Source organism: Apteryx mantelli, chromosome 1 (assembly GCF_036417845.1).
Source record: "Apteryx mantelli isolate bAptMan1 chromosome 1, bAptMan1.hap1, whole genome shotgun sequence".
NCBI lineage: Eukaryota > Metazoa > Chordata > Aves > Apterygiformes > Apterygidae > Apteryx > Apteryx mantelli.
Window position 1 is genome coordinate 169,305,461 of NC_089978.1, and position 12,276 is coordinate 169,317,736.

Genomic DNA, 12,276 nt, shown 5'->3' on the forward strand with positions numbered 1-12,276 from the left:
AATATCCCTACGTATAAATTAAGGGTTTGTCTACATGGGGAAGTTATTTCAGAATAAGCTAGGATGCTAATTTATAGTACACCAGTTACTTCATGCTAACTCCAAAAGCATGATGTGAATGAGAAGTTAAATATTCCATTTTCATAGTATAATCTGCCTTATACAAAGACATTGTCAACACTGGATAACAATTTCTTCATAATGAATTACAGCTGCCTCCCTCTGATACATTTGCTTCCTAACTCAAGTATCAGTAGGCTTTGGTGGATGTACAGATTACAAATGCCAAGCAAGAGGCCTGGCACAACGTTAAAACATCATGAGAGTGTGTTTGGAAGAAACGTTGACGCACTGCCCTCCACCACCCCACCATGAGTTACAAACACACAGGGACTGGAAGTTTTTGCCTTGCACAAAGACAGATTGTGCATCCGATTGTTACCAGTCAGAGCTGGAAGTCTGTCATCTGGCACTCTTAATCTCTCTATTTTTTTTTTCTGAATTAATCTGGAATACCAACTTTGGAAACCTGCCCTAGATTACTTAGACAAACTTTGCCATACTGAAAAGCCCATAAAAATAAAAGTGGAATAAGCCAGCTAGTACTTAATGTGCATCAAAAATGTCAACATGGGAATTTAATACATAATATCTGGAAAGCTGCAAAACCACATCGTACTTTATTGCACAGAAACTTCACAAAGCTCTTTCTTTACAAGCTAACCCCAAGTCTATACTTTGCTTTCCTCATTTCTTAAGAAATAAAACAGCTTTTGGGCCCGCTATGCTCTAGATATAGCCTTGAGACAAAGGAGTCTCAAGGTGTTTGGAGTGAAGACTATCTTACAAATCTGCTGTTAAAAGTAGCAAAACATAGTGTCATCTCTTAGGATGCAACAGTACATAAGATGTTTATCAGCTTTTTGTCAGTGAGCACCTTTTTATGATTATTTTTTTCAAGACAAACACTAAGCTAACATAAAACTCTGGTGCACAAAAAGTAAAAAACATTAACTCTAATATTGTAAGGAATCTGCAAATACAGGTGTTCCCTCCCTCCCTCCCTCCTCCCCCAGGATACTGAGAGTTCTCTGATGTGGTTTGCTGAAACCCAGAAATAAAAACTGCACTTGTTCTCTGCAGTGTTTATCTTGCCCTTTAAGTTCTCTGCAGAAAAATAACAGCAGTCTGCAGTGAAACAAAGTGAGCCAGAAGCAATGCATAGCTGCCTTGTTATCTGGTGAGGCATGATGCCTAGTTTAGTGACAAAATCCTCAAGAACTGTCATGCATATGGTGTTGACAAAAGGATGAAAATGCTTTTCTCCTTTACAGTAAAAATAGTGCCTTACTGCTTCTATGTATGTAAACAACAGAAAAAAAGGTATTTTACTGACACTATCACAGTACGTTTGTCAAATAAAATGAAAAATTTTCACAAATTTGCATAGCCCTCAAATAAACACTATTTTATTATCATGAATAAACAAGATACTTTTAAGAGAGTGTCAGAGTGACAACTTTTCCACCCCAAGATCCCCGTGTTAACAATCTGGATAAAAAAAGAAAAAAAAAGAAAAATCACAGGTTTAGTTAGTGGTACAATATATGCAAAAATTGTACTGTACAGTCCTGCTCAGATGGGCTAGATGAGTGATAAAATGCTTACAAACATACCTTTTACAACTGACCAAAGATAGAGCTGAGTGATAAATTAAATGTTTCCTTTTGCTAATCTATTCTCATCTATAAATGCAATTAAAGCTCCAGAAAAACAACTAAAATAGCAGGGGGAAGGGCTCAGCGAAATTGCTGGAAAAACCTGCTTTGTATGATTTAAAGCCCACTGCTTGGACAACTACAGAACAGGTTGGTTTCATGGTGGACAGTGTGAACAAAGTTGAAAAAGGAAACTAGACCAACCAGTGATTTTTCAGAGAAAAACCACTGAAGGTAAAAATTGTCATCTGAACAAAATTAACATACCTGTATCGGTTCTTGCTGCTTAAAAACAGGACCAAGATCAGGCAGAATGAGCCTGATATATTCTTCTTTGGTGCACTCCTCAGCAATCAGGAGAACGTTAGGCAAGACAAAGGGCACCATATCAGGATTCACAAACTCAGAGGTCAAGCAAGGCAAAATTCGCTGAATTATAACACGCTAGGAGACAAAAACAAAGATGTATCATATTGTACTGCACTGCATTAAGTTATTATCAAGTCAGCTCAACAGCTTTAGTGATAACCTGATACTAAAACAAAAAAGCAAACAATTTGCAATATTGAACTCTTGTTTTCACAGTATACTCAAGACAATACACACCGCATTACTTTGCTTACTTTTGTTTATTAGCATCCAAACACAACTGGACTACAGCAACTGTGAAGGCCAATAAAGGCTATTAACTGTACAAAAAATAGAATTTTATGTCACATATATGAATTATGAAAATCTCATTGTATACATTTTCTTTAAAAACAACCTAAAAACATTCATCATCAGAAGTTTTGAAGTACCCTATCACTCACTAAATGAACACACAATCCTACTATACCTCACTGTAAACTCCTTGTAAATTCCCCATATGGGATTCAGCTGACTAAATGCATATATATACACTGTGGATGTCTACATCCCAGTTAGGCATCCTTAAATGTTTTTAAAGACAATGAAGAGAAACACACACTTCAAGGGCACAATCCATCTCCTCATACTATATGCTTCTAAAACAGAAAAAAACAATGCCCTAAAGATGATTAGGTCAGTTTGTGGCTGTCTAAAGTTGGGTGAAATAAATCCCATCTATGCCCAACATCAAAGCATCAACAGCTTTCAATCAAGAGAAAAAAACTACTAAATTAAAAAGGAGACAATAATAAATATGCAGTTCAACACTGTGCAGTTCAAACTAAAATTTGTATAAAAATAAAAAAATTTAATGTAATAATTCAGAAAATCAGCTATTCTATTATACAGTAAATTAGTATTATTTTTCCATCACATGTGCATTATGCCTTATATAAATTAGAGAATACCACAAAAGGAAAGGATTTGGTCTAGACAGTGTCTAGCACTACACAGAAGAAATCTCAAATGACAGACATTTCCCTTTAAGATCTCTGGGCACTGCTAACACAACCAAGTGCTTTATCCATTGAGGGAAGGAAACTTTGCATCACTCAACATTACAGTACTGCCTGGCTACGAAAAGAGTTGAGGCAATCTTATAACAGATTGGGAGAAAAGGTTGGACAGGATGACTTCAAAGAGCTATGACAAGATCTGTAAACAAAGGGAGAAAACTTGTAAGTGGGGAGAAGAAATCTCCCATTCAAAGTGGGATGAACTATAAGAGGACATGGCTAATGATGGTTCCTCTCATATACTGATAGCACAAGTTGCCATTTTCTGTTTCCAGAATTACTGATAGCGGAGGGGTATTTCCACATAAATTATTTTCATATCTCCTCTTCCTGCTACTCTGCTCTGACAATCTCATAGCAGTCTTTTATGGAACCATGTTACATAGAGTCCAGCAGTCCCAGATTAAGAATGTTAAAAGATGTTTATGTATTTTTAACTCACTACTTCCATACAACAGTAGAGAAGTACCTTAGGTAGTTTTGGCAGAACCTTTGGTAGCCCTTTAAAAAACTGTGACTTCTGAAGGTTATCCCTTTGAAATAAAGAGTCAAAATACTGAAGTGTCATTGCTCCCACATCATCGAAGAATGGTATCTAAAAATAAGATTAAAAGCTTGTGATTTGGAGGAAGACAACACTAATGCCGTTACAAAGATTCCATATGTATAATCATCTATGTACCTTTTCAATGCACTATAGCAAACCTATACATTGAAGTGGCTGCAACTAACGGTCATAAAAGTACATTTTTACACACTAAGTAGTATAATACTCACAGATAAAGGTTGATTATTAAGACAGCTAATTTTCCTAGTATTTATAGAAGTACATAATAATACACGTTATGTTCATCTATGTTAACTTATTTTATATGAAATAATGTTTTTGTCCACAAAAAAAAAATTAAAAGTAGAAATCTTGACTAAAAGTTCTCCTAAGAATAATTACACTACTTAATATTCCAAAAAAGGATTGCCTGCTAGGACATCCATATCTGGTTACCATTCCTGGAAGCTTATAATGAATCAACAAGCATGCAATTAAATGGGTAATTATACAAATTTCTCTCCAATGTTCAGGTTTGCAGGCCCACATGTATATAATATATTTCATTTATTGACCCGTGTTTGCATTACTGTACTTCAGCTGCATCACCAGTTGGCAGCAAAGATGGCACAGGGCTTAAGTATTGTGTAACAATGTATACCTAGACTGGGTTTATAAACATGCCATGAATAAAACACCAGGGGTTCATCTATAGCAGTGGTGTATCATAGTAATACTGATGGAGTAATACTGATGGATTTAGCAATCTTTCATCAATGATTTGATGAAGGATTGCTAAATATGCATGTTGATGCCAAGACTATTTATCTAAAATCCCTTGCTTATTCAGCTTTCAGTTAGCAGTTGAAAGCAAAGAACAGAAGAGCGTCTATCTCAGACCTACGTAGACTGGAATGAAGTTTTACATTTGACAGCTTGCATGGGTAAGATTCCTCCTTTTTTCTCATTCTCCATTTGAAGGAGGGATATATCAAACCTCATGGACTTGCAATGGTTAGAGACAGAGCATGGTCTCAGACCACACTTGTTTCCAGTTGAAAAACTTGTGCAAAGAGCAAAGATATAAAAACATAAAGAAGCTCTGCTATCAGGCAGAAAGAGAGGTGGGCTGGCGTAGGGCAATATAGAAGAACAGAATCTATTAAGATCTATTCTTCTTCTTCTTCTGTTAATCTATTAACAGAATCTACTTAATTCTATATTCTAGATCACATACCAAAAGGAGTCTAACCATGACAGCATGGAATTCTACATAGGCTAATTCACTCTAGTTAAAACTAGCAAGGTAAATTTGCCCATGTTAAGCTCCATATTAGCTTATGTCATGCTGGCCTTGACAGACTACTTTTAGTACTCAAGCAAATTCAAATATCTCTACCCTACAATTCAGTCTAAAGAGATTAACCTGATCTTTATGTAACAATAGTGGTTAATATACAACTCTTTCCACTTTTGGTTGTTGTAATCCCTCAGACAAGTGAGCTGACATCTGAGTAACATTTGCTGATTTCCCCACTTCCCATCTTCCAGAATATACGTTAGCAAAATCATTACCTGTACTCCCTCCCTTCTACACTCACTATTTCTTCCAACTGCTAAGATACTGATTTCTCTCTCTGTATATAATCTTTTTATATGACAGGAAAAGAAGAAAATTCTTAGCTAAGCAAGTCTATAAGCAGGAACCTGAAATACTATCAGCTATGAGAAAACAAGATATAAGACAAAAGAAGGATCATGCTTTTAAGTTCTACTTTCAAATAGGAAAGTGGAGGAAGAGTTAGTCAAATTAAAACTTAAATTTACTATTTGCAATTAATTTTGGCTTCATTATGACAAGTATGCTCCAAATATATTTTAAGTTATTCTTCTGCATATTTAAGAATATACCGAAAACAATAAGCCAAAAGTCATCTTTACATATGTTGACCTTTGTCATTTCATGGCTTTAATATCCTTCCAATACAGGTTTAAAGAGTGAATTGTATAAAAATGTAGTGCAGAAAATACTCCAACTGTATTGGAAAGCAACAAAATACTTTTGCGTTGTGACCGTTCTAAACTCTGTTTCAGCACACCCTTCTTCATATTAATAGAATAAAGGTCAACGCAAGGACAACAACTTTTGACATCAGCTAACATCATTATTTCCAAAGAAGTTCGAAACATATTTACATTTCAACTAAAAGGATTAACAGGAAAAAAATTAAAAATAGCTCTATTGTTTCTACAAATCAAACACTACTTCCCTCTTTCCTATAGCTACTGTATTTTCCATGAACTGACCTTAGTCATTTGATCTGCGTCTGGTCTTACTGCTGGAGCTACATTTAAGAGTAGCTTTACATGTTCACGCACCTCTTCCGGTATATTCTGAAGAGTACTGGAGCTTAAACGGCTCAGCTGCATAAGTAATTTAAGCACATGCACCATGAAGTCAGAAAATCCTGCATATAACTATTTCCAATATATATTAGGGCTATACTTTGTCTTCTTGATGGCTTCCCAACCCACACCTTTAATATCCCTCCCTTCTCCCCATTTATAACCCACTTGCTTCTGGTCCCTCATAGTCTTCCCTCTGTCCCCCAACAGAATACCTGCTTCTGGTCACATCCCCCTACTCCCAACTTCTAATTGTGTTCAGGTTTTTGGAGAACACGGGAAACTTTTTTTTAAAAGAGGTACAGGTTATAACTGAGATGTCAGTTATACACATGAAAATGCAGTATATGTGATTAAGGCAATGGACACCCTAAGAAGTTACAATGAAGGAAACTTGCACACAAATGTACATGATGTCAGCTGTTTCAAGTAACTCTCTTCTGTTAATATTCATAGTCCACAAAGAACATGAAATAACTTACTGCTAGCTAGGGGGATAACATTCACAATGTCAGTGATTGAATCACTTTAATCTCTGCAATCTCCTCCAGTCTTACATTGGTCATTCATTGCCTTGTGTCTGATGCTGTTTGTCCTACTCACAGATAACGTATTTATCCCATGTGCACAGCATTCCACAGGGGTACAAGGAAACTAGGTGAGAAATCAACTTCATAGCTGATAAAGTTGGTACACATAACTTCCTCTATACATATTCTTATTTCCCTTATTTTGCTAGCATTTATTTTTTTCTTATTATAAAGACAGCATGCATGGTAAGTTATCATTATAGGATTGTTTATGTTGGAGCACTGACACTGTGCTCTAAAAATTTAAACCTATTTTAAACCAACTACTTTTTAAATATGAAAAATCAATGTAGAACATTTACAAATAGAGCAAATACCTGATCCAGTTGTCTGCTAAAACTTTTATAAATATCCTGCTTGTTGACCTCAAAAATTGGTTTCCCTTTATTAAATACTGCATACATAACAGCTCCTAGAGAGTACATATCACTGGCTGTCTCACAGCTCACAGAGAGAATATATTCTGGTGCCAGATATTCAGGATTTGGAAGACACAAGGACGGCAAGTTTGGATCCCATTCTTTACAAGGGAATTTTGGCTACAAAGAGAACAGTAAAAGAAAGCACACTGATTAGGGATTTTTAAAGAACAATTCAAATAAGAGACTCAGGCAGCAAAAAATAATCAATCCACTCAAACTCAATTATGACTGAAATGGAAATGGAATAAGGCAAAACTGGAAGAATCTCTGTCTGTAGCATAGATTAATTAGCTCATGCAGTTAAGCCTGTTTATTAAAATTGAGAACTGTAATGTAAATGTTAAAATACTCTGCTGTAAGAGGGAAACATGAGTTATGATAGGCATTCCCTTTAGGAGTTAGCAACAAGGCACTGAGGGGATGGAAGAGACTAAACCAGGGAGCTGTGCATATCAGCCAACATGCAGGTGAGCAGAAGAACTGGCCCAGGCTTCTGTATCTGCCTGAAATTATCACTAGTCTATTTTAAGTCTACTGAGTCAGCTCTGGCTCATTTTTTGTAATGACCAAAAGTAGCACTTCAACATCCTTCCTGCCAGAAAATACAGAGGTAATCATTAAATAAATGATTCTGTCTTGAAACTGAAGTTCATGAAACCAGTTTCAGACAAGGATCTGAATTTGAAATTTCAAGAAGACAAATATAAAGATCTATTACCTCCTGTTCAGATGGATTTGTTGACTGGATACAAAAATCAAAGCCCATAATTTTCCATGCTCCACTTTTATTTAGAATTATATTCTCAGGTGTAATATTCCCATGGACCATTTTCACACTGCTATGCAAAAAGGACAGACCTTCAGAAACCTGTTAATAAAAAAATTATTCTTTCAGGTTAACTCTTTCCCTAAACATGCCATCAGACATTTACAAAATTTCTGTTACCATTACAGCCTTTTTTCCTGTGGTCATGGTTAAATAGAAAAGTTAGCTAAGAAGCAATTCTTCATCATCAATTTTAGACTATGTCTTAAAAATTATGTATGAAGGAAATTATATAAAGGTGGGTAATCAGCAGATAAGATTACCAATGCAGATTAGCTATCATAGCATAAGAAAAAAAAAAGTTTTCCAAAGATGAATAAAATATTCACCAAATAAAATCAGAGAGTTATTGTTCCTCTCCCTGGAGGGTAAAGTACAGAAATGACTCACAAATGGGAGTGACAGTAGCTGTAGCACAGGCCATATACTGTTTGTTTTTACATAAAGAGTAAATCAAAAACAAGATAGTTCTGGTCTTTTCAAAAAATGAAGTGGGGACTAAGATAAAGGAGGAAGCAGAGACCTCTGCATCACTGCACATTTACAAGCAAGGAGGAAGGCAACAAGAAGGCTTTCCAATTATGCGGAAGAGCAGTGGAAGTAGTAAAAGGAAGCTAGAAAGTAAAGATGAGGAAAAGAATCCACTTTGAAAAAATAAAAAGGAAACAGGGCCTACATTCTGTGCATGGTATTTATGGGAATGAATGAGAAGGAAAAAGAAAAGAGCATGTTGAAGTTTGCCATCAACTTCAAGATTAAAAGAAGTAAAGAAACAACAAGCTCTAGAGAGAAGGAGATATCTTTACTCTTGTTAGAAAGGAAGAAGAAATAAGGGATGGGTGAAATGTAACAATTCTTTTTATACAGAATTCATTTATATAGAATAAAAGAATTAATTTATTTTCTTATTTTCCATGTCAAAATAAGCAAAAATAGCAACTTAGAGTACCCAATAGTCATCCTTTCTTATAGTTCAATGATCAGAGCACTGTCATCTCTCACCTCATAATAATTTCATTTACTATAGGCAGACAGGACAAACTTTGTAAAACTATGATTAACACTAAAAGCACATGAAAATTGTAAGGACAACTGTGCAATACCTGAAGCAAGCCATATTTGGTCTCCACATCATAAAGTTTGTATTCTTTAATGTCGGATGGTAAAGGAGAAGGTAGGTTGTCCCAGCTGCCAAGAACATTAGCTAAACTTGCACAGACTGGTTCTGTACAAAATGCCAGGCAATCTCTATAGAGGAGACAGATAAAAAACATTGCTCGTAAATAAATACAATAAATCTCTTGATTGTCAATGAAGAGCCATAGAGATGTCATATTAGACAAGGCCAGTACACTTGGTGTTACCTAAGAACATGTTATATGTCATGTTTTGTATAATTATAATAAGTATTATTATATTCGATCTATAGATATCTGAAATAAACAATCTTAGAATATAGAAATCAGCTTGAGTAGGTTATTTCATTCTCTAAAATTCACATCACTAATGATGCACATAATGCTTCATTAAAAATTTTTACAAAACAACATTATTCTTGTCCTGAGCCAGTAATATCAAACATATAATTCTTACTATCATTATAACTTGTAGGATCAGGCTTTTAGCTGTGGCTAAAACTGAATCAACATTTACTGTGTTAGACATAATATGTCTAACTAATAAAATGTAAGTTAGTATCCGAATATTCCTTTATTTTGCAAATGAAAGAACAAGAGGCACATAAATGAATATAGTTGTTGTATGAACTGCAATTTGCCTATGGAAGTAACTTTTTTTTTTTTTAACTGCTGTCTTCTTCCTCAAAAAGAATAGGTCTTGTTTTATGGCTTTTTTTATTAACGTTTGAAAAGTGTAAGTAAACCAAACCTCCAAACATACAGCAGACTGATTGTACAGAAAAAAAAAAAAAAAACTTCAAAATTTCAAATCTTCAAGTCCTGAAAAAAATATATGTCTCAGTGCTACAAATTTCATGTCGCACAGACAGAGCCATTCCTTACATCCACATCCTTCAAACTGGTCTGCACAGCACTGAAGGCCCTAGACCGTCACTGCACCTCACATCTCAAATGTTTCAAAGGGCTTTTTTGAAGAAAGCATTACATGGATGACAGCACACATACCTGGTTTAAGAATGAATATTTCATATGAGAACACTAAAACATTCCCCTGTAGGAACATGGAAAACTGACACCTAATAACAGTAATATGGGTATATTTCTGAATAATGAAGTTATAGGCAAAAAGACAGATGCCTAACTTTTCACTCGTTCCTTAAAAATACCACAGAAGACACACCTCAGCATAAATCTATCACTTAGTTTTTATATATCTCACTAATTAACAAGCCTGTTCTTTGAACTAAAAAAAAAAAAAGCTGATGAAACATGTAAGCTTCTTATTACTCACCCAAATTAAGAGAGACAACTTTAATTTTATCAACTGCCTTTCTGAAGGAAAAACAACTGAAAATTAAAATCTGTTGATTCATAAATGTCAGCCAACCTAGCAAACTTCTGCTTGGCTTCCTCCCTACCATTTTATTGACTCCACCTCTTCCATGTTTTTATTAATAGACCTATGCCTATAAAATTCAGTTTTGTACTAATCGCAAGGAAGAATCAGAGCACAGAATGACAGTCTTTCATTTGTTAATTCTACTTTAACTTTACCACGGAGCTTATAGATTTAGCTATAGTTAAGGCATAGATGATAGAAAACACCTAGGAAACAACTATCACTGGTCTTCAAAACACAAATTCTCTGATCGCTGTTGTTGTGGGGTATGAAAAAGAGCTTGTTGTTTTTTACTTTGGGAGCTAATTAAATAAAGATCCAAGCAAGAGTAACAGAAGGATGGGGCAAATCCAATTAAAGCAAATCAACATTGGAGGAACTGAGTCAGTCATACACCGCAGCATCTTTAACAGTTCCCTGAATAACATCAAAATGACATTCAGAGTAACATAATAAAAAGAAAACAAGTTAAAAAGAAAAGTGGTTGCAAAAAATGCATATGCTTTGGGAAAAACTGTAACAGATGGACCATCTAGTAAATCAAATATTTGGGACTCTTCACACTACTCATTTTTTAAATAGGTAGCAATGACATTATGAATAGATTTGGCTTTTTATTCTTTTCTCCAATAACAAGTTAAATATAGAATAATATTACTCATCTGTGCTGTTAAGGGAATTGAAGACAAGCTGTGCATATAGATATATTTATAGTCAATATTTAGTATAAATACAAAGTGTTTATGCATTTCATATATTATTACATGTAAAATGTATACAAAATAATATGCATAAATCATATAGAATGTTTATATAAAACATATTTATAATATTTTGAGTAGAAAATTTCTGTTAATAGTGGAAAAGGTGTCTACACACTGGAGTCAGAATGGTATGGCCTGTAATATCTACTGCAGCTGGGCAGGCATACCAGGTATTCCTTTGCCCCACAAAAAGGGAATAAAAGGCCAAAGAACATTAAATGGTTCCTCCAGCTCACTGACGAATGCAAAGTTTGGAAGACTCCAAATTAGAAGAGAAAGAAAAACATGTGGTAGAAGATACACAAATGAAACCACAGAATTCATCTATCACACAGGTGAGCACTTTTCACTTTCTTTTGCACGACCACCTAGATACTTATTCTGTTTTTAGTGACTTGCAAGCAGTTCAACACCATTGTATATTATTTTGGAGACAAACACAAAAAAAGAAAAAAAAATTGGTACAGTCTAGCCAGAAGGAGCCCGTGACTGATTTCTTCAAGAGATAAGCATTTTGCAAAGACCCTCAGAAATGCTAAAGACATGTAGCTATCTTACAACACTCTTGCACACTGATACACAGTCAGACCAAACCCTCCTTTTATGCACTCCCCAAATAGCATTACAGCCGTTTCTGGCACAGCAAGCCACTGGATAGGCTTGGGGCGAGGGATGGTCCTACAGAGAGGGTGCTGAGGATGGAAAGGGGAGCAATCAGAACGAAGCACAGGGCCTTACTAAAAACATGTCAGCAAGAACTCTGACATAACTAATGTGTTTATTTTACTTAAAAGCTTAAATTCTTTGCAAAAAGAACACCAAAGCTTTCTTAACAATCCAAGATATGAATCTTAGCCTCTTCTTCTGCAGAGTAGAATTAGGGTAAAATAGGTACAGATGAAGTTGCTCAGTCAACTGAAATATTGTGAAATTTTAGGAAGAAACCTGGGATGTATTCTGGGACTCACCAGCATAAGCTAAAATCAAGATGATTCTAGGCCATTTAGCCTGTAATAGTTATTTATTGTTGTACTGTAC

General features: G+C 35.1%; 1 protein-coding gene across 5 annotated transcripts in view; it reads right to left on the reverse strand.

Annotated features, from left to right (window-relative positions):
- The window catches only part of SCYL2 (SCY1 like pseudokinase 2), a 41,539-nt gene that overhangs the window by 15,499 nt on the left and 13,764 nt on the right, over positions 1-12,276 (reverse strand). For 4 of the 5 annotated variants that reach the window (XM_067311966.1, XM_067311950.1, XM_013947634.2 and 1 more), the window contains 6 exons: positions 9,040-9,184; positions 7,829-7,978; positions 7,006-7,227; positions 6,000-6,116; positions 3,615-3,740; positions 1,986-2,162 (listed from right to left, as the gene is read on the reverse strand). In XM_067311966.1, the coding sequence (XP_067168067.1) occupies positions 1,986-2,162; positions 3,615-3,740; positions 6,000-6,116; positions 7,006-7,227; positions 7,829-7,978; positions 9,040-9,184 (937 nt within the window). The remainder of the gene's footprint in view (positions 1-1,985; positions 2,163-3,614; positions 3,741-5,999; positions 6,117-7,005; positions 7,228-7,828; positions 7,979-9,039; positions 9,185-12,276) is intronic. The other variant, XM_067311972.1, reaches the window with a different exon arrangement.